Consider the following 25,662-nt stretch of genomic DNA (forward strand, 5'->3'; position numbering starts at 1 on the left):
GTAGGGCTTGGGTAGTGGGAGAAGGATAACATGAATCGTAGTACATATTTACCCCTCCGTGTTTGCTCACAGCTAAGAGTTGGAGTTTAAGACTGGAAGCATAAGCATGCAATCCAGTATTATAGCCTATTCCCTTATATATGTAACTGCATACTACCTCTCTTCCTTTCTTTGTCATGAGACCCGGCCGTGCGGTAGGCTGAGTGAAGCAGCCATGATATCATCTGCGCAATCTTCAACTGGCGTCTCTAGATTCAGTCACAAAAATAGGGCGTGAGTGTTCTCCGTGGTTTGGGAAGTCGAGGTCGAGAAAAGGCCCTGTCTCGTGATGCGCTAAAAATCTAAATCCAAAATAGACATCGGTCACTAGTGCATGCTTCCTCTTGTTCCTTCGCAAAAGCCCTCTGATGCAATTAAATCTTCCACCTACGTAATCGGAGTTTGGTCTGCCTCACTAGATTTAGGGCCGCGAGTATATATCAGACTGATATATATCAACATAATACATATGCATCAAGCCTCTGAGATGCGACCTTGTAGCTGTACATGGGATGATGTGCGACTCAGGTGATAGGCCGCCATTGGCTGTGTCGGAGTGTGACTCGTGGCTGAGGTTTCAAGCAACGAAGATGGGTAAGACATACAGCCGTTCATAGGATCACTAGCAGCATAGATTTAGAATTCCAATTAAAACAGCCTCATGATTCCAGCGTTTCATGTTGGACTGTCAAAATTATAAGGATTGCTTATTGGACCAGAGTACTTTAAACCACGCGAAAATTCGCTGCCGTGGTGGCAATGAGATGTTCTATAAGCTATAAAAGCGGACACTCGATAAGTCATTCCAAATCGCTCTTTGTGCTTATGGCGGTGCGTTTAAGCGAGCTGCAAAATTCGGACCTTGTCCTGGAACTTATTTCTAGATATACCTTAGGTAAGTCACCAACGCTTTAATGCTATAGCTTCAAACGGAGATTTGACCCATCAATAGTGGCCTGCCTGACATGGATGTCATACGATTACCGTGAGTGATTTAGAGGAGCAGACTCCATCAACTCATTGAATATCCTCACCCTTAGTCTTAAGTCTAAATCTTGAGGTAAGTGGCCATTCAAGCACTCCCGACAGGTCGGGATATCGTATAGACTCATGATCTTTTCAAGATAAGCCTGGTATGGGTTAGTCGAATGACCTCCGTTGTGTAACATGCCTTGCTTAGTACGGGGCTCTCTAGGAGAAAAAATTCACTCCAGTTTCCTTGGTTTATGGACTGGTATGTTATTGCCTTGCTAAAAACGCACAACTAAAATGTCACCCTTAGCTGCGGTATGCTGGCATGTTGTGGGCATGGTGGGTCAGAAATATGTTTGTATACATTAATGAATCACTCAACCATGATCGTTACAGGTCACAAGGCTCGCCCGTTTTCTTATGGTTTTATTTCAAGCGGATGCTGACTTATAAGTAGTTACTGCCTTCTATAGCTCGCCATCCATCCATGGTGTAAGTGCGGTCAATGCTCCAGCTTTAGTTTCATTGTAACGTTTGTTTTCAGCAGACGTACGTGCTAGTTTGCTGGAGTAGTTCCTGGTATGGTGATCTTCACCCCGTGTCGTTGTTTTCTTTATATAGATGTGAGCTCGGTGTCGGTTCTCACTCGTTTGTTGTCGGGTCCGTGACGCTTGATTTAGGTATTATTTTGAATTATAGTTGTATCGTCGCCGGAATGATTGTAATCTTTCTGCTGCAAGGTGAGCCACTGTTCAAATACGGACGGTTGTTGACTACTACAGCGTTAACTTCCGGGCAGGAATGATGGCTCTACGGGTATACGTCCTTCTCCAAAAGTCAAAGCGCATCCTCTTTGTAATTATTCCGGCCTTCTTGGCCAGCCAAGGTACCGTCCTCTTCTCCGTAATCACAATATCTGAGCGCGGCGGGAGCTCTATGCCAGGTACGTCCGAGTGTACACTTGCGTAAATTCCGGCTTCTCCACACTATTCTAATCACCATATTTGAAAGCTAATGTCGCCATATTTGGCGTGAACTCCTGTCGAAAAGTACAGTCCGAGCCTCAATGGATTTACCCGTTGTTTTGCTGTGCGATGATAATATTCGAAGTAACATTGTTCGTGCTTTGCTCCCGTTATGCTATCAAGCGTCTCGAGCGGCCACTCAGATGGGCATCGACCACACACTACGCCAGCTCCTTGGCGCTCTTCGTTATTAAGCAGAATCTGTTTTATTTCATCATGTGAGTCACTCCACCTTCGCAGCCTGCTTAATCCGCTAAACCATAAACAGTAGTTTTGTAGCTGTAGTTGTCACTCTTGTGGGTCGAGCGCCCGCCCCTCAATCGGTAAGGCTTTCAATCTTCCTGTTGATAATTCTCTCTTTGAGCTGGTTTATAGTCTGCAGTATACAAGGCAATCAACTCGATAATAGACTTCTATTTGTTCACAATGATAGGACCATGGTCGGTCCTCCGCCTTCGAGATCGACATGAAGAAGATGTCAATGGTTACGCTTTACGCACAATTCCTGCAACAACCTTGCGCTTTGCCGACACGGACACAGCAGGAGGGGCGTAGAACGAGTTTGCTGTAAAGAGTTGAATCAATTACAGACAACTACTATGGCTCTGACATGATTATTGCTTGTCCGTACTACTTTGCAAAGAGAAGAACTTCTGTGGCCATTTGGAACGCAAACAGTTATATCCTGACAGAAGACAGCATCAGCACGCCACATTACCAACATTCAAGCGGAAGATGTACCCACTCGCGTGCAGCATGTGCTATTTTCTCCTCGCAGCGACCAACACAGTCTTATACGGATACTCGAACACGCCCCCCTCCCTATCCAACCACACCTTTCCCTCCCCTTCCTCTTCGACAATCCGTCTCACCTCCGCCTCCACGTTCGCCTTCTCCTCGGCAGGCAGAACAGCGACGTAGCTCTTGCTCAGCGCGCGCTCGCGCACGAGCTCGGCCGTCGCCGGCACCGCGTTTGGCCACGCGCGTTCCTCCGGCTGCTCCTTAGCGGAGGGCAGGGGAGACGAGAAGGCAGCGAGGTAGGACGGGGTGGAGGAGAAGGCGCGCCAGTGGCCGAGGTGCCAGCCTGGGATGGAGGAGGACTCGTACCGCTCGTAGAGCGCGCGAAGGCGGGCGGCCCATGGGGCTGCGTCGCTGGATGACAAGTTGCATTAGTGGAACATGGTCTTATAGGAATAGGAGGATAAGGAAGGATAGGGTATGGTGGGAACGCACGTGTCCTCGACGTTCCACACTAGACATAAAATGCCTCCGGGCTTGAGCACGCGCGCGAACTCGGCGCACGCGGCGTCGAGATCTTGGCACCAGTGGAACGCCTGCTCAACACAATCAGTATGGCCAGTCGCACAGAGAAATATCGTTGTATGAATGGCGCACCTGCGCAATAACAACCACATCCGCCCATGCGTCCTCGTGCACGCCCGTGCTGTCGAACGTGCCCTCGTGCACAGAGACCTTCGCAGCGTACTCTTTTGGGAGAGAGCTCTCGAAGACGGTGCGCATCCCTGCACTAGGTTCGACAGCGCGGAGCGCCTTGATCCCTCCCATTTTCTCGGAAGAGGCCCAAGCAGGATGGGAGAGCAAGGCGCGCGTGAAGATGCCAGTTCCGGCGCCGATTCTGCGACAGATAACGCCATTTTCCAGAAATTACAGTTCTAAAGTCGAAAAGAAAGGAAACGCACTCGAGGACGTTCAGAGCGCCATCAGACAGAGCGAGAGACCTGATGTACGCGAGGCATTCGGATGGGTAGGATGGGCGGGAGCTGTGCACCGTTAACCAAACAATCGGGTGAGCGTCCTTTTACAAAATGGCCGTTCAGGATCTCGTGAACGCAAATGGACGCGCACCGGTCGTACAGCTCGTTCGTGCCTTCAGCGTAGCCGCTCTGAGCAACAGAGTGAACGTTGTCTTCGTTCGTGGGCATCTTCTCTTCAAGACGTTCACTGCGATTTCTTGCTATGAATCTGTAGGTGCGAAGTTGAATGAGAGCTAGTCGTCCGAGTCCGAGTCGTGACTTAATCGTGCCCCCTTCGAAGTTGCATGGCGTTATGCTTATATGCGGCATCGCCAATTTACCAACGCTCGAAAGAGGGACTGCGGAGGAGTGGCATGATCGAGAAAACGGGATAGAGCATGATTCGACTTTTCCGGTATCAATGGGATGACCATGTCGTGTGGGACCACCATCGTAGAATCGTCCGAGTACAGTATGTCTGTTTGTTTTCTGGGGCAGGCCGCGGAACGCGGAACGGCACAGCATGATGCGATTGGGCGCGCGACTTGGAGCGATAGGGGCTATTAAGCGGGCCGCGGGGGGAAAGGGGCTTGAACCTTGAGCTTGGTGAGGTCGTTGCTTGGGCAACGTTCCAACTTCCTTCAGAGCCTGAGGGTGGTGCTGGGGGGAGCTGGGCACAACACAAGGGCTCGTCGAAAGGCTCAGGAGATGGAGGTCTAACAACAGAATAAATCGGACTTGATAGTTTGGACATTAACAAGAGTGGGAGATACGCGATAATGCACTAAGGAGACTCCGAGGTGTCGATAGAACAGACAGACAAATTGGCTCGCAGGCTTGGGGCTAACGTAGACGTAGGATATGTAGGGAAAACGGTTCTTCTCTTCACCACAAGACTTGACATTCACTCCTCCTTGTTCGCATGGAAGATCTTCTTCTCCTTCTCGTACGCTTCAACGTACGGCTGCAACAAACACCCAAGTGAGCAATTCAACCCCAAGCAAAGTAAACATCAGGTACACAACTTACCCCTTTCTCGGCGTCCGACATGTCCTTCCACTTCGCTGCGCCTACCTTGCTCCTCGCGATCGTCGCGGCCCGCGCGTCCCCGCCGTTCGCCTCGAGCACGGCGCGCCCCTCGGCTGTCGTGCGGAAGTCGGCGAGGAAGCGGAAGAAGGGAGTAAGGGGCCGCGGGTTCGGGTCGAGCGCGCGCGGGACCTTGAGCTTGTACTTGCCCTGCTCGGCACGTCGGCGGTTGATCTCCTTGATTATGACGGGGTCGACGGTTTTCCAGTACGAGGCCAAGTCCTTTTCGTACTGCTGGCGGAGGAGTTCGGCTTGGCCGACGTATTTCTGTGGAAGCGCAAAGGGGTGCGAGTCAGTGGCGCGAGATGGTTGGAGGGAATGGAGAACGAACCTGCTTCTCGTCCTCGGGAAGGGCCTTCCACTTCACAGACGCAGCGGACACGGCCTGTACGGCATCTTCGGGGCTCTTGACGCCCTGCGCGACGTTTTTCACAAAGCACGCGTACGCGTTGGGCGGCAGCCGGGGCGGCTTATCTTCTTTGTGGAGTACGACTGTCGATGCGTGTGTGGTTGAGCATCGCACGAGGCGTCATAAAAAAAGAGGGGACGCACCGTGCACGTCCTTCTTCTTCTTCTTCTTCTTCTTATCGCCGTTGTCGTTGCCGTCAGCGTCTTTCTTAGTGGACGACTTGGCCTTGGTCGTCGCAGGCCGCTTGGTCGTCTTCGTAGTCGTGGAGGGCTTCTTGGCCGCGGCGGCGAACGCGGCGGGAGAGGAGGTGAGGAAGGTGCGGCGCGCCTGAGCGATGGGGGACGCGCCGAGGGAGAGACGCGTCGCGAACTGGCGCGAGAGGATGTTAAGCATGGTTATTTGCGATGTTGGAAAGAGGTTGTGTGTATGTCGTATGTCGCAACGGAGCCTCTCGCTGTCACACGCGCGTCACTTCCTTATCCAGGTCACCCATACGTCACTCAGTCACGCTCATTTCGGAAGCTTTTGGCCCCCTGTGTTTTGCTTCCGGTCCCGACTTCCGAGTCTGCGCGCTCTCTTGCGCTTACCATCACCTCCTGCTCGTTTCTTTCTTTAATTCTCTGATATTTTCCTCGATTAATTTCCTCGCCATGTCTGGACCAATGTTTAATCCATCCAACTTGCCAGTACCCCAACTCGAATCCCTCAAATTCAAAGCCAACCAGATCATCGAGTCCATCCAGGCGCTACAACGCACCATCGACGTTGGCGGCCAAAACGTTATGCCAGCCTGGCCCGACATCCTTTCCAAATACAACATCATCCTCTCCCAAACCCACTCTTTCTCCACCTCCCTCATCGCCTCCCAAACCGTATCACAGGCTGCCCACCAGTCGAGCATCGCTCCACGGCCAACAGGCAGCATGTTCGAACGGATTGCACTGCATCCGAGTGTCGCTCTCCCCGACGCCACGCTCGACAACGAGATCATCCCGCTGCTAAGAAATCAGCAAACGACGGACGTGCTCAGCATGGAGAACGAGACGGCGCGGCGGCTCGCCGAGTGCATGCACACGGGCGGCGCGGTGCGCATGGCGGGTGTGCAGAGCAACCAGGTCGCCGGGGGTGGGGCGGCGCGCACGCGGCACGAGGACGTGCTGGCCGAGTGTGCGCAGATCCGGGGGGAGCATGATCGGCGTGTCGATCGCGCCGTGAGGGCGGTGACGATGCTCAGGGACAAGTTCGAGTGGAAGCAGCGCGTCGAGGTGGAGGTGGAGGAGCCTGAGGAGATCGAGTGGAGCGCGAGGCATCGGCAACACCATGATCATGACGGGGATGACGTGGACATGGGTCATGAGGGCGATCACGGCGACGTGGACGAGGGACAGAGTAGCGATGACGAAGAACTGGTCGAAGGGGCGCTCACGGACGTGAATGGAGACATTGGCACGCCTGCTGAAGAGACGTCAGCAGTGGGAACTCCTGCGGTGGACACGCCAGCTGACGAGGACATAAACATGGGGACTCCGCCTGCTACCACGTAGGATGGTCACCACGAATGTACAGTATGGAATCTTTTTCCTTTGCACATGGGGCTCTCATGTTATTCACTAGACTTCGTCTGCTGGCTGCTTCAAAACGTTAGCACATTTGCCTACACCTTTTCAAGTCTTGTGCGTTTTGCGGCAGTCCTGGGTCTATTTGGTAAATGACTTGTGGAATGTGGCACGTCGCTACGGTCTTCTCGGATAACTCACACCCAACGTCAAGTGGATTGGCACGACAATTCAGATCTTCAAGACTCACGAACAATGCGCGATCCACTTGAAATCCACGCGTCGTCCGATAATCCGAGCGTCCATCTAAATATGTCATCGACATCGCGGTCGCACCTCGCGCCATTTTCCTGATTAGTGACCCCTATCGTGCCATTCTCTCTATATCGGTCCACCCCCGCTGTTACATGCACCACACAACCATCGGACGATTCGGCTCGCAATTGTCAACGGTACCACACGTCGAGTCATATCCTCATTCGGGATCAACAGCCCGCGTGCATCACACGCGTCTGAGCCGGGAAGTGCGGGGCGTGGGGCACCAAGTCGCGACGCGTATATATAGCCGGGGACGCGTCGCTGAAATCTCTATCTTCCACCTCTCCCGCTCAGCACTATCCTGCTGAGTCGTGCCTCCATCCACTAGTGTATTTGCGTCAAAATGTCGAACAACGTTCACGTCATCGCCCAAACCGGATTCGGTGAAGGAACGAACGAGCTGTATGACCGGTATGCATCCCTGCCCCTATCTTCTCCGACCGCACAGTTCACGCGCTGCCACTATCCCGTACCAGCGCTCGTCCTTCCTACCCCTCCGAGAGCCTCGAGTTCATCCGCTCCCTCAATCCGTCTGACTCGCTCAACATCCTCGAGTACGCGCTCTTCCCCACGCCTCCCACGCCTTACCTTCTCCCTCCCGTTGACACTCACCACCACAGACTCGGCGCCGGCACCGGCATCTTCACCCGCGCGCTCCTCGCGCACCCCGCCTGGACCGGCAACGCCATCGCCTCGCTGCGCGCGGTCGAGCCCAGCGCAGGCATGCGCACCGTCTTCGCGCGCACCGTCATCGTACCCGAGCTCGACCCCGGCCAGCGCGTGAGCGTGCACGACGGCACATTCGACGGCACCGGCGCGCCCGACGGCTGGGCGGACCTGGTCATCATCGCGCAGGCGTTCCACTGGTGTCCCGACCACGAGGCGGCGTGCACGGAGTTGAGGCGCGTGCTCAAGCCCGGCGGGGCGCTGTGTTTGATTTGGAATTTGGAGGATCGGTGAGTCTGTTCTGGTTTGCGTTTGTGTTTGAGAGGAAGCGCGGTGTCTGATGGAGATGCCTTGTTTGCGGTTTGTAGGGACGGCGCACAGTGGGTCGCGCGTCTGCGCGACACGTACGAGGTGCATGAAGCGGGCACGCCGCAGTACCACCGTGGCCTCTGGCGCCCGTTCTCGACGGTGTCGGCGTACACGGAGGGCTTCGCGGGCCCGCCGGAGGAGTATAATTGGAAGCGTGTGCTTCCAGCGACGGCCGATATCGTGAGCGAGCGCGTGTTCAGCAAGAGCTACATCACGGTGTTGTCCGAGGAAGAGAAAGCCAGGCTCGCGCGGGACGTCCAGAGGATTGTTGTGGACGAGGGGGAGCAGGGAGGTAAGAGGTGGATGGACAAGGAGAAGGGCGTGTTTGAGTATCCGTATAATACCCATCTGGTTGTTGCGAGGACGAAGGCTTAGGCTTAGGTGCGTCTTTGGTTTATGCATTTTGGTTACCGGCTGGAGTTTTGACTTGGCTATTCCGTCTCAGGTTTTTATTGTATATATAAACCAGATGCTCTACACCTTCATCGGTCGTGCATCCTGTATCAGGATTTCAATCATAATCGCGTTCAACCGTTGACCTACTCCAGCTTGAGGCTCGATGAAGACGAAGGAGCTCAATCTAAGTATAGCAGCATAGACGAGTATAACGACACCCCGACTCCACGTGCCGCGCTGCGGCACAGGCCCGTGCAAAGGTCGCCGCCTTCGAGGTCACAAGGGATGATGGTGGCAACCTCCGGCGTCTACTTGCTTACCCTTGCCCCGCAGGCACCACCAGCCACCACTCGTGCTCGGTCCCGCGGGTGCTCGGCACCCCGCATGTCCTTATCTCCTTGTTACAAGTGGATTGGCTCCGAGAGGGTGTGCCCTGGCTTTCGTCAAAGTTTCAGCACACCATGTTCCTTGCCGAGAAACAGGAAGTTGAGACCATCGAGGAAGCCAGTAGGCCGCTTTCTCCCGAAAGCATCGGCGGAACCAAAGATGCATCCGCTGGACCCGATATTAGTGTTGAACTTGGAGGGCAGCGGCAGTTGGAGGAGGAGGAGCTGAAGGCGCTGGAGAAGAGGCTCGTGCGCAAGCTCGATGCGCGCATGGCGATACTTGTTTTGATTAATATCTTGAACTACGTGCGTAGGTCTCGTCAGCATTGGTTACGACACCGGCGTATGGCTAATGTACGTTTTGCTCTAGATTGACAGGACAAATATCAGGTTTGTCATTTCCGAAACTATCTGGGTACACAGGGGTGATGTTGACCACTGGATGCTCTGCGTTGACGGTGAGAACAGCTCAGCACGCCTGCAAGGGTTCGAGCAGGACCTACATCTCGAAGGGCAGCAGTACTCCGTGGTGCTGTCGATTTTGTTCGTTGGGTATATCATTATGCAGATTCCATGGTGCGTCTCTTGCTTCCCAAACCCTTTTGAGACTAGAACTCAGAATTAACATTGAAAATTTCACAGCAATATGTTCATCGAGTGGGTTGAACGGCCGTCCGTCTTCCTGTCGTTGTGCACGGTACTATGGGGCGTAATCTCAGCTCTGACGGGTAAGTCCGCTCTAGCCCGCCTTCTGCATCATGCATCTCCGCCTTGCTCACTACTGAGATCCTTAACTTCCTACCAGGCATATGCACCAAGTACGCTTTCCCGCAGCGCCTCGTCACCTTCACCACTTCACAGATCCGAATTTTACTTCTCGGACAGCTTCGCAGGCGCGCTTGCCGTGCGCTTCTTCCTCGGATTCGTCGAGGCCGCATTCTACCCCGGCGCGCTGTTCCTCCTCTCGCGGTGGTACACGCCCTCGGAGCTCGGCGCGCGCATCGCCATGCTCTGCTGCGGGAGCTTCGTCGGCAACGGATGGGGCGCACTCCTCGCGAGCGGTATCCTTGCGCGAATGGGCGGGGTGCTCGGACATGCGGCTTGGAGGTGCGCGGCCGAAGTGTACCCTAGTACATCTTGATTTATAGAGTTTGTGGTTGTCAATTTCGTTTTAGGTGGCTGTTTTTTCTCGAAGGGGGCATCACAGTTCTGGTTGCGCTCTGTGCGTGCGTGCTCCTCCCCGACTTCCCACAGAACACGCGCTGGCTCTCCCATGCCGAGCGCGCGCTCGCCATCGAGCGCATGGAGCGCGCAGGGGTCTCGGATCGCAACGACTCCGAGCGCTCGGAAAAGCGCGCTCCGGCGGGCTCAGAGCAGCACCGCAGCGCACGTGCCAGTGAACGGGCCCGTGAAGTGCTACACGGCCTGCGTCTTGCACTGAGCGATTGGACGGCGTGGTGGTTCGCAGTCGCTGCCTTCTTCCAGTTCCTCGCGCAGTCGTTCTTCATCTTCTTCCCCACGCTAGCAGCCACGCTCGGATTCGGGACGACGGCGACGCTGGCGCTGTGTGCGCCGCCGTGGATGTTTGCAAGCGGGCTCGCGATTGTGCTTGCGCTGTACGTATCCTTGTTTAGCGACTTCATATGTTCTTATTTCCACTCGTATTTCCTTTTGAGCTCCCTTTGGAGTTATTGATACGTGGCAATCACTCCAGTTGCTAATGCAAAATGGTTTTATAGACACTCGGACAGAACGAAGCGTCGTTTCGAGTACATCGTCTGTTCTGAGCTAGCAGGCATCGTGGGGTTCATCATCGCCATGAGCACAATGAACACTGCCGCACGATACATCTCCTTGTACGATAGCAAGCGCCTCATCTTTATCCAAAAACACCTACCTAAGCATTTGATTTTGACTTTAATGACAGGTTCCTAATGGCACAGGTGTACGCTGGCTTTGTCGTCTTCTACACCTGGACGAGTAATGCATTCCCGAGCCCGCCTGCCAAGCGTGCCATTGTGCTGGCGCTCATGAACGGCGTCTCGCAGCTCGGGAACGTCGTAGGCCCGTACGTCAACTTTATATCCTAAACGTGCACTGACTGAGCTGGGCCGGGCAGGTACTTTTGGCCTACCTCATGGGGACCCTCTTATAGACATTCGTATGCCATATGCATCTCTGCCGCAGGCGTGTCCTTGGTGATGATGTGGGTCCTGAGAATGCACTTTGTCAGGGTGAATCGAAAAATCAGGAGGGGGGAAATAGACGGGCCCGAACTCATTACATGAGTTGAAAGAATGGCACCATAGAAAAATAAATCATGTAACGCCCAATCAATGAGCGAGATACGTACTACACTCTGTAGATCATACAACTATTTGGCACCCGTTTCACCGCGCCTATCTCCGCCTCATACGTTCCTCGGTAAACCTCTGAGAATCCTCCAACACCGACGGGGGAGTTATCAGAGATACCCACATCGTCAATTGACAGTGGATATGTCCCGAATCTTTTGCAACTTTGAAGGGAACCTGTGTCAAGACTCCTGAGGAACTCACCCTTCACACGATCCCTCATCCAAGGATGCGTTGGCATCTTCACGCGAGGAAGCCATCCAAAACCTCGTGAATACTATGTACTCTGTCACTACGGGCAAACTGCCATTTTTTACCGGAGAAAAGGGAGAGAAAAGCCGTGGGGGTGAAAACCTTCTTTACTGAGTTTTTGCCGCAAGAAAAGTCAAAGGAAAGATTATTATTGCACCCGAGAGAGCGCCTTTTCTAGACAGGAAAAGGATAAATAGCTAGCTATGGCTGCCAAAGTTTATACTTTGGCCGATTCCGAGGATAATTTATCCTTTTCCTGTCTAGAAAAGGCGCTCTCTCGGGTGCAATAATAATTTTTCCTTTGACTTTTCTTGCGGCGAAAACTCAATAAAGAAGGTTTTCACCCCCACGGCTTTTCTCTCCCTTTTCTCCGGCAAAAAATGGCAGCTTGCCCGTGGTGTGTACGTTTGCTCTCTTCTGTGCCTCCTCCAGCCGGGTGGGAACTCCGAGACGATTAATACCATGGGTAAAACGGCTATCACTAGAAGACAGCCTGCAAGACCAAACTGACAAGGACGACGTCTATTATCTAGTACGCGTATGTCGAGTAAGGTAGAGGTGCGGGTAAGAAGAGTAAAATACGGTAATTGGAGCCCGTCGCGTCGGTTACACCAACGTTAGCCGAATTCCCACGTTACAGATCGCCTTTCGCAGGTCCTACCATATCATCCATGTACGCACTTGATTGTTGCGAGGACGAAGGAGCGCTTAGGCATAGGCTTAGGTGCGTCTTTGATTTGTGAATTTCGACTGTCAGTTGGGTTATTGATTTGGCTATTCCGACTCAGGTTTTCATTGTATAGCCTTTATCGGTCCTGTATCAACACCTCAATGATGATCGCGTTCAACCGCCGGCCCACTCCAGCCTGAGGCTCGACGAAGATGAAGGAGCTCAATCTAAGTATAGTATCATAGACGAGTATAGCGGCGCCTCGACCCCACATGCCGCGCTGCGGCACACCCGACCACAGGCCTGTGCAAAGTTCGCCGTCTTCGAGGTCACAAGGGATGATGGTGGCACTCTCCGGCGTCTACAAGTTTACCCTTTCGCCGCAGGCGCCACCGGCCATCACCTCGTGCTTGGTCCTGCGGCATCCCGTATGCCCTTATCTACTTGTGTCAATCTGGGCAATTGCCCGGTCACCGCTGCGCACCATGCTCTTGACCGAGAAACAGGAGGTTGAAGCGGTCGAGGAGGTTATTAGCCGTCCGCCTCCGCTCCCTCGCACGAGAAATCGTGGCTCCCCCAGCGGATTCGAATTCGGGGACTATGGTGAAAGTCAGCGAATTCCGGGTCTGGGTGATGCGAAGGCGCTGGAGAAGAAGCTCGTGCGCAAGCTCGACGCACGCATGGCGATCCTGGTGTTGATTTATATTCTGAACTATGTGTGTCTCTCGCGTCTTCCTCTGTTCCCGATGTACAGGCGGCTGAAGGCCGTTTAGATCGACAGAACGAATATCAGGTTCGCCGCATGTGTCTCGCCGTAAACCAGGAGATGCTGAGTTAATGCCTCCTGTTTTCTGCACTGTTAGCTCAGCGCGTCTGCAAGGGTTCGAGCAGGACCTACATCTTGAGGGACAGCAATACTCTGTGGTGCTGTCAATTTTGTTCGTTGGGTACATTATCATGCAGATTCCGTGGTGCGTCGCCTTCCTCTCGAATCCATGAGAGATCAAACTCAGAAATAACATTGAATTTCACAGCAATATGTTCATCGAGTGGATCGAACGGCCGTCCGTCTTCTTGTCATTGTGTACGGTGCTGTGGGGCGTGATCTCAGCGCTGACGGGTGAGCGCAAATTAGCCCGCCCTCTACATCATGCATCTCCGCCTTGCTCACTACTGAGATCCCGAACTTACTATCAGGAATATGCACCAAGTACGCTTCCCCGTATACCCTCGTCGCCACTTCACATCTCCGAAATTTAACCCTTGGACAGCTTCGCTGGCGCCCTCGCCGTGCGCTTCTTCCTCGGCTTTGTCGAGGCTGCGTTCTACCCTGGCGCACTGTTCCTCCTCTCGCGGTGGTACACGCCCTCGGAGCTCGGCGCGCGCGTCGCCGTGCTCTGCTGCGGGAGCTATATTGGGAACGGGTGGGGCGCGCTCCTCGCGAGCGGTATACTTGCGCGCATGGGTGGGGTGCTCGGGCATGCAGCTTGGAGGTGCACAACCATGATGCCTCCTGCGTCATGATTGTAGAGCTCATAGGTTTTTAGGTGGCTGTTTTTCCTCGAAGGGGGCATCACAGTTCTGTTCGCGCTCTGTGCATGCGTGCTCCTCCCCGACTTCCCGCATAACACGCGCTGGCTCTCCCCCGCCGAACGCGCGCTCGCCATCGAGCGCATGGAGCGCGCGGGGGTCTCAGATCGCGACGACTCCAGTCCCGATCCCTCCGAAAAACGCACCTCGACGATCCCACAGGGGCGCCACAGCACACGCGCCAGTGAACGGGCCCGTGAAGTGCTACACGGCCTGCGTCTTGCACTGAGCGATTGGACGGCGTGGTGGTTCGCAGTCGCTGCCTTCTTTCAGTTCCTCGCGCAGTCGTTCTTCATCTTCTTCCCCACGCTAGCAGCCACGCTCGGATTTGGGACGACGGCGACGCTAGCGCTATGTGCGCCGCCGTGGATGTTTGCGAGCGGGCTCGCGATTGTGCTTGCGCTGTACGTATTCGTGTTTGGCGACTTGATCTCTTCTTATTTCCGTCCGTATTTTCTGTTGAGCTCCCTTTGGAAAAGTTATTGATATGTGGCGATCATTTCAGTTGCTAATGCAACGTGATTTTATAGACACTCGGATAGAACGAAGCGTCGTTTCGAGTACATCGTCTTCTCGGAGCTTGCAGGAATTGTGGGGTTCATCATCGCCATGAGTACAATGAACACTGCCGCGCGATACATCTCCTTGTGCGCTAACATCCTATCTTCATTCGGAAATTTAATTGACAAGTGTAATCTTTTGGTTGGGCTGCATCTCAACCGACAGGTTTCTGATGGCGCAGGTGTACGCTGGCCTCGTCGTCTTTAACACATGGACGTGTAATGCATTCCCAAGGCCACCTGCCAAACGTGCCGTCGTTCTGGCGCTCGTGAACGGTGTCTCACAGCTCGGGAACGTCGTAGGCCCGTACGTCATTCTATGACGTTATATATCACAAACACTCACTCACCGAATCGGCTGGGGCAGGTACTTTTGGCCTACATCATGGGGACCTTCCTATAGGTATTCATACGCCATATGCATCTCTGCCGCGGGCGTGTTTTTGGTGATGATGTGGGTCTTGAGAATGCACTTTGTAAGGGTGAACCAAAAAATCAGGAGAGGAGAAATAGACGGGCCCGAAATTATTACATGAGTTGAAAGACTGGCACCATGGTAACGTTAAACCAATTAGCGAGATGCGCACTACACTGTAGATACAACTATTTCGTACATTAAACCAATAGGCTGTCTCGAGATGTCAACTGTGTACAATGTGAGTAGATGACGAAGGGCAGAGTTTGCGGAGGTTTAGCCGGAGTAGTTCCAAAACTTCCTCGGCACTGGGCCTGTCCGTTGGGTGAAATTCCCGACACTTCACAACGACGTCCCATAATGTATCTCCAATTCCGTCTGGCCTGACAAGTTCCTTATCCTGAATGACAGCACACACAATGGCGCCTTCGCCCTGCAGCTCAGTATGAGGAGGTTTTCCGGCGTAAATCTATGGGGTGAACAAGCACCCTCATCACTATCCTGACAACTCGTCGCTACGAAACGCTCACCTCGAACACCAAACAGCCAAACGCGAAGACGTCTCGACCTCGAGAGAGAGGCGGGGTTTCCGTCAAGAGCTCTGGTGCGGAGTACTGAAGAGTTTTACCCATAGTACGCCGAGGGGAGCTCAATGAGCGTACTCGCGCGCTGTTTTTAATGTAAGATAAGCCATAGTCGCCGATATAGGCTCGTCCAGCTGCAGAGACAAGTATATTCGTCTGCGGACGAAATCCGAGTCGGTCATGAGCCTTTATTGAGGCCCTTATCAACACTCACAGGTTTGATGTCACCGTGTATCACAGGCGGCCTCTGCGAGTGCAAGTATGCGATGCCGCTAATGATGTCAAGGATCTGTTACGTGTAAAGCTCAGCAACCGACTGTGGTATACTCGTTCTATCCAGCTCACCAGAGAATGTCTATCAGGTGATTCTTTGCTTTGCAGGTACCGAGACAGATCACCCCCATCCTTGAATGGAGAGACAAACGCCAGAATAGCTCTGCCAGACGGATATTCGCCAAGGAAGACTCCACGAAGAGGCAGGATATTCTCATGAGACAGGCAAGACCAGACAACCACCTCCCTAGCACAGTCCTGCACGGTGAAATATCAGTGCACACCCTTGTAAATAGTATCAAATCTAGGGTACGCCACCTTCAATATTGTATCGAAATCCGATTCTATCAACCGCACTCGTTTCACCGCGACCACTTCCGCCTGATATGTCCCTCGGTAAACCTCTGAGAATCCTCCAACACCGACGGGGGAGTTATCAGAGATGTCGACATCGTCAATTAGCAGCTGCTGTGGATACCGTCCCGAGTCTTTTGCAACCTTGAAGAGAGCCTCTGTCAGAACTTCTTGCAGGCTGGCTTCAAGTGGTAATCCTTTCGCCTATGGTGCTAAGCGTGAGTGCCCAAGCAGTTAGAGAAGGCACAAATAGAACAAACGTACAGAGTACAGAGCATTCACGAGGTTCTGGATGGCTTCTTCGCGTGAAGACGACAACACATTCTTGGATGGGGACTCGTTTTTTACGGTTCCTACCAGGTCGTTCATGGATATTGAGAAACCTGTAGAGCGCAAGAGGCGATGAAAGTATAAACTACTCCCACTCTTCTTTGTCACCGAGCTCCGAGCCGAAAGAGATTCCTGAGCTACTGATAGAGGCCCAGGTTGTTGAGAGTCGTGGGTGGATACCTGAAGATGTCGATGGTCCGGAATAATTGGGAGGAGACTGGGAGTGCTGTCAGGCCGATGATTTCATCGTAGCGCGGGAATGCAAGGCAAGAACTTTGGAACCTACCACAAGCCCTGTTCCGTGTCTGGTCCATTCTTGTTTACGTCTTCGAGAAGGTTTTCTCCCTCTAGCGCATCCTCCCTCGATCCTGTATTTCCCTCGCCACCAATGCTGCCCTCTCTGCCCAGATGCGGCCTCTTCTCCCTCCTGACCCTTTGGATATTTCCATAGGCGCTCTCTTCCCCATCCCATTTCCTCTTGCCTTCCGCTCGTAGCGCTTTCCCCTCTCCCCCTGCTCTTGCTGGCGTCTGGCCGTAACCAACATTCTCTGTCTCCTTCCGGTCTTGTGCACCCGTGATGCAGTGCTCGTGAATGTCAAGCTCGATAGGCGATTCGTAGCGGCCGACAAACGACGAGTGTTCGACATGGGCGTTAGATAGATGTATGCTTCCACGTAAGCCCGCTTCGCATGTGTTCGGTGAGCCTGATAGTATGTGAATATTCTGTACGCTCTGGCGTATATATATGAAAGGGCCAGACAGCGGGAAAGGCGCACCTTTGGATACCTTGGCAAAAAGCGCACTATCTGCAGCTTCTACGGAAGAATAAAGAGGAAAGATAAACTTTGTCTCATGAGCATGAGAAGTCTGACGCGAATGCTCGATAGAACCTCCAGAGCCGTGGAGCTGTATCGATGGCTCGCGTTCTGGTCCAACGGTGAGTGAAGGGCTTCCGCAGCGCTTCATCCGATCGTAGCTGCCAAAGTGCTTCATCTCCATGGCACCCAGCATCGCCTGCTGAGCTTTAAGGAGAGCGTGATCCCTGCTTGCATAGTCCAGAACCCACTGCCGCTTCACGCGCTCGCGCATGACAGCGTCCCGCACGAGCTCCTCGACACGGCCGCGGATGCACGCCATGGTCGTCAGATGCTCCGCGACGAAGGCGTCCCGCCGCCGTGCGCTGACGTTCTGGGCCCAGAGCTTCGCGTGGAGGTCCCGCTCGGCCGCGCGCACCATCCAGCTCAGGTTTTCTTCGATGCTGTGTCTCATCTGGTTCTTCCATGCGTCGTCTGGATCGACGATGAGCTCGAGTGCCCACATGGTCGGATAGGGATTGTGGAAACGAAAGATATGGAAGCCGAGACACGATGTGGATGAGATTTGGACGATCAGAGGACTGTGACGGCTGCAGCGCTAGACCACGGAGAACGTGTAGAATCTGGGAGATTATCAGGTCTGCATAGCCATGAGATTCAGCCAGGAACACAGCCAAGAGCAGAGTTGGAACTTACCTAGTGCACAGTTTCGTATCTGTATACAAGGTCTGCAAAGTGTCTGACCGCGAGCTCAAGTGCGACGAAAACGTCGATGGGTGAGGCGAGAAGAGGTGATGACAGTCTTTGGGGGGAGCCGGGCCTGGGGATGTTCTTCCACAGCATTGTTGTCGGAATACCCATGCATTCATGATGCGGTGATGGCGAAGATAGGCTTTAGACGCCCATTAAACAGCAGTACTGGTAACGGGGTCGCTATGCTTCTTTATGCCGGCGTTCGTCTAGTGCACGAGGACTGGCAGATAAGGAGCTTGCTGTATAAACGCTTCATCTTTAACTTCATCTTTGTATACGAGTTTAAAAAGGTTGACCTGAAGACTCAAAGAAAGGATTCGGAGCGCCGAGGAACGGTTCTAGATGTGTAGTAACAGTGGACCGGAGGACTCGGTACCTGTCGACAGCTGAGCGTCAAGGGAGGGGCCCTGGGCTAGATCCATCTTCCCCACGAATTCAATATCGCGGCATTTATCATACGCGGTGGGCAAACCTGGCCTGAGGATGGGAGCAAGGGTGGTGGCAGAAGCAAAACACAGGTGCAGCACAGCCTCCGACTCGGGTCTTGGCGCCTCCGCACGTATGGACGCCTTCAAGCGGGCACTGAAACAACCTAGCTAGTCAATCCGCGTCCACGGTCGACTTCGAGCGTTTAGTAGTACAATCGCGAATCATGGGCTCACTAGCATGTTCTTGATACAAGTTCGAAGGAGGTGCGAGGCGGATTGTCAGGACATGCCATATGGTTGCCATAGGGTATAAGTATGGGAGGCTCGATGTAGAGCAATAATGGCAGGAGATAGCACTACGATATATACGTGCTGGTTTATATAGTCAACCTCTGACTGTCTAACTTTAAGCTACCTTGTATGGGACAAGGAGCACTGACCAAAGCGAGAACAAGGGCAAGGCGCTTGGCCCGCGCGCGGGTCATGCTGCTTGTGAAAGAGATGCGGCAACGTTCTTACGGTTGAATGCCGACCTTCAAGCTTCACTAACCATGTAAGTTGTGATTCTAGCAAGCAACCGAACCATTCCTCCGGTGCGAATGTTCGCCATCTAAACAAGTTCAAATCAAGACACGATAGCAGGAGATCTATGATTAAACTAGTAACAATACACACATTATACAATCATCCAAAACGTCTACATCAAGACGCACGAACAGATAGCCACCACGAGATTCAGCGAAACTCTAAAGACGACCAGGCTATATGTCAAGCTCGGACGCGGGGATATGCGACATCTCGATCCGGTGGTCCTCCACGGGCCCGACCTGCTCCTTCACGCTCACGCTCCCGTCCTCGTTGCCGAAGTAAGAGCAGATGGCCATGCGGCAGAAGAGGCCGACCTCGACGACGCCCGTGAGCATCTTTATCCGCGCCATGATCTATGCCAGAGAATACAACAGGTCAGCGTCAGCCTCAAGGGGGCAATGGGGTGGCGTGCATGATGAGGAGAAAGGGGGGCAAAGAGGAGGAAAACGCACGGTGAACGGGTCACGGAAAACGTCTCGCGAGAAGGGCGCGTCGATGACGAAGTTACCGTTGTCCGTGACGACGGGTCCGGCTTTGGCCTTGGCCATGCGGAGCGTGGCGGTTGGTGAGCCGAGGACGTGCTGCAGGTTCTGGAGGACCTTGGCGTATGCGAAGGGGACGACTTCGACGGGCACTCCAGGGGTGAACTGGTCATGGATTGAGGATATAATGGCTAGGTTAGTACGTGCGAGCAGGGGGAGAGGGAGGAACGCACGTTGGTACCAAGGAACTCAACGTTCTTGCGGTAGTCGGCGACGAGGATGAACGTCTTGGCCGCTTCGGCGATGCACTTCTCGCGGAGATGACATGCTCCACCGCCCTTGATGCAGTTCAGCTCGTTGTCCACCCTGTGCACACACCGCCTGTCAACCCCGTCCCCTCCGAAATGGTCTATCCGCCAACGGGACTCACTCGTCTGCGCCGTCGATGGTGACGTCGATGGTCGGGTAGAGGTCGACGTCGCCGAGGTTGAGCTTGTTGCTCACGATGAGCTCCTTGGACTGGAAGCCGGAGGGAATGAATATGCGGCCCTTGTTGAGCTCCGCGCCCTGCTGCACGATGCGCTCGACGACGTAGGGGACGGTGGAACCCGAGCCGATGCCTATTATCTGCGCATGGATGGGTGCATGAGCGGAACGTGGTGAACGATGATGGGGATGTATGCACGCACCTTGTGTTCTGGCTTGACATGCCTATCGACGGCGATGTAGGCTGCTGCGCGCTTAGATGACTCGATGGGAGTGAGCTTGGAAACGCTTTGAGCGGCTGTGAGAAAGGATTGGAATCAGTGTGTCAGGACAAGCTAGGAGCGACGCACTGATCCTGGCGACCTCTGTGGGGACGGGCATGTTTACGGGTCGAGGGATGGCGGTTTGACTGGAGTTGGGGAAAGAGCAGATGCAGGTGGAAAGGAGGGAGTGAAGGCCAGTGCAGATATAGGATCGCGCATTCAAATGTAGTCCGTGTTCGTGGGCGGTTGAGACCAGGACAGAGGCGGTTGGAAGGCGGTATACGGTATATGGACCAGATGGAGGATGGCGCGGTCAGATATCACGATTTAAGTAAGGGTCCGGATATGAAAAAATTCGGGGGATACTCCATCTTTGCCGGATGAACAGCCCGAAGGAACCATCATATGGCGGCTAGTAGATCGCGCGTGGGGGTGTGGAGAGGGGAGTGAGTAAACGAACACGTACGGGACTTCGGCTTCAGGGAGCGGCATGGTGACACGGAACGCTCGGAGGCAGACAGCAAAGGGATATCGCGATGCAGAAATCGGGGGTGGTCTGGCACTGGCGGAGAGGTGAGGAAGAGCAGACTCCCATCGTAGACGTCCTGGTCTCATCCCGGTCTCTCGTCACCCCTTTCGTCAGCTCCGCGCGGCATGAATAGGAAACAGGGAACCGTCCACACGCCGTTCCTTGCTGCTCTCCATTATCTTCTCCAATCCGCCACCCTCATCATCCCCGTGCCTTCCTCCCTCGCACGCTAAAAGGAAATCACGAATTGAGGACCAGATAACATCTTCCGCGCTACTCCTCGTGAAATCTTGGAGAACCTGTTCTCAGCCTTGTGCGAATCTGGGAAGGCTCCAAACGCTGACTTCCTCGACGAATCCATACTGTACTGTACTCTCTTGGGCCCCTGCGTTTCATCCATTCAGGCTAGTTGCACAGCACACGTGAGGCCATGAGAGCAATCAAGGGTATGTCTCCGTTTTTGGCGGCCCTCGCCTTGTCAAACGCGTGACAAGCTAAAAGCGGGCGCATATAGGCGTCCTCTTTACGTGGTACGGCACTTCGCTCGCCTCGTATACTCCAAAAAATGTGGCTCACAGCGTGTCATTGTTGTAGCGACTCGGCTGTTAAGCAGATCCTTGTGACAATGAACGAGAAGCAGCCGTTCATCATTGAGGACCTTGACGATTATCACCTTATTATCAAGGCTGATGAAGAGTACCGCGTAAGGCGCGAACTCGAGGCTGAGGTGTGTACACGCATACATGTGATGTCATGTCGACAATTTTGGACTCATTCGTTACGCTATCGTCACCCCGATAGTTGGAGAAGAATACCTATAGTTTGGAAGCGAGCGCATGAACTTCTCTTACGAATGCAAACACAGGCTAAGACGGTATTGCCGATAGGCGTCACCTTTCAACGCATTGATATACCTTGTCATGCCAAATCCTCGTTGTATGCGCTCCAAATCAACGCCTTACGCTCTAAGCGGAAGGTTCTATGTGTTCGCTTACCCTTTGCAGACTCGCGCTGGAAGCCACCTTCCCGTACGCTTGTTTCATACTAGCCAATCATGTCAATAACACGCGTGTCGCACTCCGTGTCCCACTTTTCAAGTCCAACTTATGCAAAGCTGCTCTCGTCATGATGCCACCCGATGCCACCTCAACCAAACGTGATGTGCCTGAGCTACTGGCCAGCGCGGCTACTACAGATTTCAGCGTCTTTGGCTTCACTATCTCTTTTCGGTATCGTTGCTGGGTCGCGGTGCGACCCAGATTCCTCGCCTCATTCACGTCCCCTGTTGTATTCCTTGATAGACAACAAGACATGCCGAGCTACGCTCCGGCACTTTCTATCAATACACAGCTACCCCTTGGACTCAATCACAATTAGGTTGGCAAGGATATATCACGCACGCAGTATATACTTCGGTTTGATTAGGAAAGGGTGAACATAAATTTCACGCAACGAACCTTGTGTTGCGTGTCATTAGGTACATCTTCGGCATAGTTGGGTCTAGTAATAATACCATACAAGACACGCCGCGCTACGCTCCGGCACTTTCTATCGACGTTAGTAATATTAATGGCTCGAGCTCACACCGCTACAGCATATCACAATTTTCCCGGGGGCATAGCTGAGGACAAAAACGCACCATAGATAATTGCACGTATCACCAACAAAGTGTCGTTCTACCACGTTCGGGATTTGTTCGGGATAAGCATCGCAGGCCAAGCTCAAAAAGGAAAACCCCATATCAAAACGTCAAACAAAGGTCAACAAAAGCCTACCATAATTTTGAAGATACGAGTTATCGCTCACTTCTGAACGTAACATCTGAAACATTTAACGGATGTCCGTACCTAACGAATCTCTGCGCCCAGACACAGACTAGCAAATATTCCTCCCATGCCCTTTTATATGCCAGCTTCTTCGTGAGCTTGGGAACCGTCATCCGGCACCTTTGATCACCCACACTCCTATCAGCTCTCTATGACGACCTCCGTGATCCTAGTGGCTAACTAAAGCTCGCACATACTCCGGCCATACATATTTCCCCAGGTTTCATCAGAAGCGGTACGCTAACTGAACAGGAAGGCATAAGCGCTCACCACTAGTCTCGAACCAGTCGCTTCCTTTCTGGGTCGCGGCTGTACCTCGGGTGTGGCCGCTCCGCAGGAGCGTCTGGGGACTTTTGATGGGGAGCTATACCCTGCGTGACCAGACAGAAGGCAAGAAAGGAAATTAGCGATTAATCGGGGAATTAGTCACGTAGATAACGCGTTATGGTCACAGATGTCAGAGCGTTGAGGACAACAGCGCGTCAAGGGGTGGCGACGCGCTGAAGCTGGGCGAAGATTTCACTAAGTCTCCTTCAGGGGCCCAGTCGGCCCAGTTCCAGCCCTCTCAGCCCACTCGTTTTGTCTTTCTATGCATCTATAAACATATCCTAATGAACACTACCCACACTCCTTTGCCATCTACTATAGATCACCACAATACTCAGCATATACTTTCCTTAAGACGATCCCAAACTCCTGGATACTCCTCTGAAGACATTCGAAAACAGTTTAGCGACAAATGCAAGGAAAGGACGGGCTTCACCCCACATCCATGGCAACTAGACTGTGCTGAGGCCTTCTACCTTGGACTCGACTGCACGGTTATCGCGGGAACAGGATCAGGCAAGACCTTATGCTTTGCAATGCCGGCCATGCTTCGCACCGACAAGATTACACTCGTGTTATCACCCCTAAATATCCTTGAAGATGATCAGGTACGCACACAGAATTACTGCGGATGAGCGCACAGGCTCACAAGAGTACGTCAGGCTCGCCGGTTTGAGCATATGGGCCTGCGAGCAACAGTGGTAAACGGAGAGACGTTCACTCCAAAACTTCGTCATGTGAGTCCATACCCACTACCATCTAGCAAGGATTGGAGTTCTTACCTCTTAAATAGATACTGGAGAAGCCTGTTCCCGAGTTTCAGGTCGTCTTCACGTCACCAGAGATGGTGCTGAGCCCCGGCCCATTCAACTCGATGTTGACGTCAGCAACTTTTCAGGAGCATCTCGCCGGGGCAGTGGTTGATGAAGCGCACTGTATAGAGGAGTGGGGGCCAGAGTTCAGACCTGCATATGATGAATTGGGTGCGATTCGATCGATTATCCCACTCCACTTACCAGTGTATGCCACTTCTGCGACCATGCCACCCCATGTCCTTGCGACAGTTCGCTCGGTTCTTCATATCAACCCTCGCCGGTCCTATCACGTCAACCTCGGGAACGACCGCCCAAATATTACTCAAGAGATACGCACCATAGACGGCAGCAAGGATTACGCAGCGTTAGACTATCTGTTCACCGGGTGTCAGCAGCCTGAAGACCTACCTCACGCTATCATATTCGTCAACCGCAGGAAGGATGCTGAGGAGATCTTTGACCGTCTTATCAAGTCTCCGTGGTTTCCTGTGCATCTTCATGACTCCGTCGACTTCCTAACAGCTAAGCGTGGAAAGCAGACGAAAAAACGCGTCATGGAGCGTTTTGCGAAGGGAGAGATCAGGGTGCTCATTTCGACGTCAGCTGGCAGTATGGTGAGCCCAGGATCACTGTAACGTTTGCTTGGAGTTCGCTCAAAATGAAACAGGGAGTGGATATACCTGATATAACCCTCGTAATCCAGTTTGGAGTACCTTCATCATTGATGGAGTGGCTTCAGCGTGCTGGTCGAGCGGGGAGAAGTTGTGCTATACAAGCAGTCGCCATCCTGTTTGTCGAGAAGTCAGTACTTGCAAAGCAGAAAGTGAAGTCGCGTCGAAGAGAGAATGATATGAGTGATGGCGAGGAGCAACAGGTGTATCGCAAGAAAGTTGAGCCTGCACTGCGCCAATGGATAGAGACGACAGGGTGCAGACGAGACGTTGCCGATGAGTACTTCGACAACCCGAGTGGGCGCTTGTGTGAGTGCAAACGTTCCCACCGCCATTAAGTTGTCCTCTCACGCTGAGAACCCTCTTCGCAGCCCCCACCGGCGACTGCTGCGATAACTGCCGCTCTCGCGCCATCCACGAGCAACGCGCTGTCATGCCCGGCTCCATCAACGACATGCTTATGGGGTCAGAAACCGAGAACCCACAGGACGCGACGGCTGCGAACGCTCTTGACGGAGGCAACTCCGACAGCAGCGATGAAGATGGCGAGAACGACGAGGACAACAGCGAGGGGGACGATGTAGAGGACGAACCTGGACAGAAGCCCAACAGCCACGGCAAGCGTCCAACGTCCTCCCATCCTGCTATTCGTCGAACGCGAGATCGCCTCCGGATTGTACGCGATGGCCTCCGCAGCTGGCGAGTTGCAATGCGTCGTCGTGACTACCCGGGCTGTAGCATGCCTGGAGAGGCATTGCTCCCCGACAAGCCGCTGAAGAAGATATCTGGTGACCGTCAACTCACAACACTGGAAGACCTTCACGGCGCTGTTGGGTCGGCATGGGCCTTCGTGGAGGAGTACGGTCTTGAACTTCTGGCTGAGGTTCAGCGGCTCGACCAGGTGGCTGATGAAGCAACGCAACGTCGACCAAAAGCGTCTGCGTCGAAGCCACGTTCAAAGAAACCTCGTCGAACACATGAAGATGAAATTGAGAACTTCCAATCTGCTACGCCTGGTACATCTTGGTGCGCTTATTTGATATCGTATCATGCGTTTGGCATTTATCTAACTGGCACCTACCTAGCTTCAGTATCGCTACAACTGGAGGGTTTGTCACCCCCATTCAAGTTGCGCAGACATCACAGCAATCTAGCTTCAATGTTCACTTTTACGTACCTCCTCATACACAGGCCCCTTCGGTTATACGCTCCCAACCGCTTTCCCCTTCAAAGAGACAGTCAACGTCGAAATAGCCCAGCCCGAGTAGCTTAAAGGTTCACTTATACGATACTACTGCTGTTCATTTTTACGATACAACCT

The 25,662-nt window shown here is 53.3% G+C and overlaps 10 protein-coding genes across 10 annotated transcripts; 6 read left to right on the top strand and 4 right to left on the bottom strand.

Moving 5' to 3' along the window:
* Positions 1–864: 864 nt before the first annotated feature.
* Positions 865–2,591, top strand: CONPUDRAFT_76980 (uncharacterized protein; the record flags this gene model as incomplete). The annotated part of the gene is made up of 13 exons (XM_007775743.1): positions 865–870; positions 924–934; positions 963–1,024; positions 1,080–1,099; positions 1,235–1,273; positions 1,322–1,350; positions 1,408–1,464; positions 1,633–1,671; positions 1,711–1,751; positions 1,811–1,954; positions 2,122–2,254; positions 2,305–2,359; positions 2,412–2,591. 13 exons carry the CDS (start codon positions 865–867, stop codon positions 2,589–2,591), a joined length of 816 nt encoding a protein of 271 aa, XP_007773933.1.
* Positions 2,592–2,632: 41 nt separating this feature from the next.
* Positions 2,633–3,991, bottom strand: CONPUDRAFT_85163 (S-adenosyl-L-methionine-dependent methyltransferase). The gene is made up of 6 exons (XM_007775744.1): positions 3,903–3,991; positions 3,737–3,817; positions 3,432–3,672; positions 3,270–3,370; positions 2,782–3,188; positions 2,633–2,721 (listed from the first exon to the last, which is right to left on the bottom strand). Exons 1-5 carry the CDS (start codon positions 3,977–3,979, stop codon positions 2,798–2,800), a joined length of 891 nt encoding a protein of 296 aa, XP_007773934.1. The 5' UTR covers positions 3,980–3,991; the 3' UTR covers positions 2,633–2,721; positions 2,782–2,797.
* Positions 3,992–4,523: 532 nt separating this feature from the next.
* CONPUDRAFT_169175 (uncharacterized protein) lies at positions 4,524–5,718 on the bottom strand. Its single transcript, XM_007775745.1, has 4 exons — positions 5,429–5,718; positions 5,208–5,368; positions 4,820–5,143; positions 4,524–4,754 (listed from the first exon to the last, which is right to left on the bottom strand). The coding sequence occupies exons 1-4, from the start codon at positions 5,676–5,678 to the stop codon at positions 4,695–4,697; spliced, it is 795 nt and encodes a 264-aa protein (XP_007773935.1). The 5' UTR covers positions 5,679–5,718; the 3' UTR covers positions 4,524–4,694.
* Positions 5,719–5,945: 227 nt separating this feature from the next.
* On the top strand, positions 5,946–7,162 carry CONPUDRAFT_85165 (uncharacterized protein; the record flags this gene model as incomplete). The annotated part of the gene is made up of 2 exons (XM_007775746.1): positions 5,946–6,850; positions 6,900–7,162. A coding segment is annotated over one exon (555 nt), but the record flags the coding sequence as incomplete, so codon positions are not given.
* Positions 7,163–7,444: 282 nt separating this feature from the next.
* CONPUDRAFT_111761 (S-adenosyl-L-methionine-dependent methyltransferase) lies at positions 7,445–8,719 on the top strand. Its single transcript, XM_007775747.1, has 5 exons — positions 7,445–7,570; positions 7,636–7,713; positions 7,780–8,115; positions 8,194–8,575; positions 8,640–8,719. Exons 1-4 carry the CDS (start codon positions 7,503–7,505, stop codon positions 8,567–8,569), a joined length of 858 nt encoding a protein of 285 aa, XP_007773937.1. The 5' UTR covers positions 7,445–7,502; the 3' UTR covers positions 8,570–8,575; positions 8,640–8,719.
* A 332-nt stretch (positions 8,720–9,051) lies between these two features.
* CONPUDRAFT_65069 (MFS general substrate transporter) lies at positions 9,052–11,264 on the top strand (the record flags this gene model as incomplete). Its single annotated transcript, XM_007775569.1, has 8 exons — positions 9,052–9,305; positions 9,445–9,552; positions 9,619–9,708; positions 9,838–10,083; positions 10,152–10,592; positions 10,716–10,832; positions 10,904–11,044; positions 11,096–11,264. 8 exons carry the CDS (start codon positions 9,052–9,054, stop codon positions 11,262–11,264), a joined length of 1,566 nt encoding a protein of 521 aa, XP_007773759.1.
* A 1,260-nt stretch (positions 11,265–12,524) lies between these two features.
* On the top strand, positions 12,525–14,725 carry CONPUDRAFT_158722 (MFS general substrate transporter; the record flags this gene model as incomplete). The annotated part of the gene is made up of 9 exons (XM_007775748.1): positions 12,525–12,968; positions 13,026–13,045; positions 13,116–13,223; positions 13,287–13,372; positions 13,450–13,462; positions 13,524–13,745; positions 13,800–14,246; positions 14,373–14,489; positions 14,569–14,725. The coding sequence occupies 9 exons, from the start codon at positions 12,525–12,527 to the stop codon at positions 14,723–14,725; spliced, it is 1,614 nt and encodes a 537-aa protein (XP_007773938.1).
* A 318-nt stretch (positions 14,726–15,043) lies between these two features.
* CONPUDRAFT_93188 (kinase-like protein) lies at positions 15,044–17,678 on the bottom strand (the record flags this gene model as incomplete). Its single annotated transcript, XM_007775749.1, has 8 exons — positions 15,044–15,286; positions 15,348–15,557; positions 15,616–15,690; positions 15,747–15,932; positions 15,993–16,232; positions 16,293–16,575; positions 16,645–17,062; positions 17,135–17,678. The coding sequence occupies 8 exons, from the start codon at positions 17,676–17,678 to the stop codon at positions 15,044–15,046; spliced, it is 2,199 nt and encodes a 732-aa protein (XP_007773939.1).
* Positions 17,679–18,967: 1,289 nt separating this feature from the next.
* Positions 18,968–20,374, bottom strand: CONPUDRAFT_85167 (ribose-5-phosphate isomerase). The gene is made up of 6 exons (XM_007775750.1): positions 20,261–20,374; positions 20,114–20,208; positions 19,855–20,051; positions 19,658–19,790; positions 19,395–19,589; positions 18,968–19,295 (listed from the first exon to the last, which is right to left on the bottom strand). The coding sequence occupies exons 1-6, from the start codon at positions 20,289–20,291 to the stop codon at positions 19,116–19,118; spliced, it is 831 nt and encodes a 276-aa protein (XP_007773940.1). The 5' UTR covers positions 20,292–20,374; the 3' UTR covers positions 18,968–19,115.
* Positions 20,375–21,327: 953 nt separating this feature from the next.
* CONPUDRAFT_76986 (P-loop containing nucleoside triphosphate hydrolase protein) lies at positions 21,328–25,595 on the top strand (the record flags this gene model as incomplete). The annotated part of the gene is made up of 10 exons (XM_007775751.1): positions 21,328–21,429; positions 21,568–21,730; positions 21,751–21,950; positions 22,702–22,763; positions 22,983–23,463; positions 23,518–23,592; positions 23,649–24,284; positions 24,338–24,650; positions 24,713–25,367; positions 25,427–25,595. The coding sequence occupies 10 exons, from the start codon at positions 21,328–21,330 to the stop codon at positions 25,593–25,595; spliced, it is 2,856 nt and encodes a 951-aa protein (XP_007773941.1).
* Between the last annotated feature and the right edge of the window lie 67 nt (positions 25,596–25,662).

This window comes from Coniophora puteana (genome assembly GCF_000271625.1).
Source record: "Coniophora puteana RWD-64-598 SS2 unplaced genomic scaffold CONPUscaffold_15, whole genome shotgun sequence".
Lineage (NCBI taxonomy): Eukaryota > Fungi > Basidiomycota > Agaricomycetes > Boletales > Coniophoraceae > Coniophora > Coniophora puteana.

What these genes read in the sequence shown, in the direction of transcription:
- CONPUDRAFT_111761 (XM_007775747.1), top strand. Translation starts at nt 7,503, where the DNA reads ATGTCGAACAACGTTCACGTCATCGCCCAAACCGGATTCGGTGAAGGA. An exon ending in ACGAACGAGCTGTATGACCG is followed by an intron (nt 7,571 to 7,635) that starts GTATGCATCCCT and finishes ATCCCGTACCAG; the next exon opens with CGCTCGTCCTTCCTACCCCT. An exon ending in GACTCGCTCAACATCCTCGA is followed by an intron (nt 7,714 to 7,779) that starts GTACGCGCTCTT and finishes TCACCACCACAG; the next exon opens with ACTCGGCGCCGGCACCGGCA.
- CONPUDRAFT_169175 (XM_007775745.1), bottom strand. Translation starts at nt 5,678, where the DNA reads ATGCTTAACATCCTCTCGCGCCAGTTCGCGACGCGTCTCTCCCTCGGC. An exon ending in GAAGAAGAAGGACGTGCACG is followed by an intron (nt 5,369 to 5,428) that starts GTGCGTCCCCTC and finishes ACGCATCGACAG; the next exon opens with TCGTACTCCACAAAGAAGAT. An exon ending in TGTCGGACGCCGAGAAAGGG is followed by an intron (nt 4,755 to 4,819) that starts GTAAGTTGTGTA and finishes TGTTTGTTGCAG; the next exon opens with CCGTACGTTGAAGCGTACGA.
- CONPUDRAFT_85163 (XM_007775744.1), bottom strand. Translation starts at nt 3,979, where the DNA reads ATGCCCACGAACGAAGACAACGTTCACTCTGTTGCTCAGAGCGGCTAC. An exon ending in ATGTGGTTGTTATTGCGCAG is followed by an intron (nt 3,371 to 3,431) that starts GTGCGCCATTCA and finishes TGTGTTGAGCAG; the next exon opens with GCGTTCCACTGGTGCCAAGA. An exon ending in GTGTGGAACGTCGAGGACAC is followed by an intron (nt 3,189 to 3,269) that starts GTGCGTTCCCAC and finishes CTTGTCATCCAG; the next exon opens with CGACGCAGCCCCATGGGCCG.
- CONPUDRAFT_85167 (XM_007775750.1), bottom strand. Translation starts at nt 20,291, where the DNA reads ATGCCCGTCCCCACAGAGGTCGCCAGGATCA. An exon ending in ATGTCAAGCCAGAACACAAG is followed by an intron (nt 20,052 to 20,113) that starts GTGCGTGCATAC and finishes ATCCATGCGCAG; the next exon opens with ATAATAGGCATCGGCTCGGG. An exon ending in TTGAGTTCCTTGGTACCAAC is followed by an intron (nt 19,590 to 19,657) that starts GTGCGTTCCTCC and finishes ATCCATGACCAG; the next exon opens with TTCACCCCTGGAGTGCCCGT.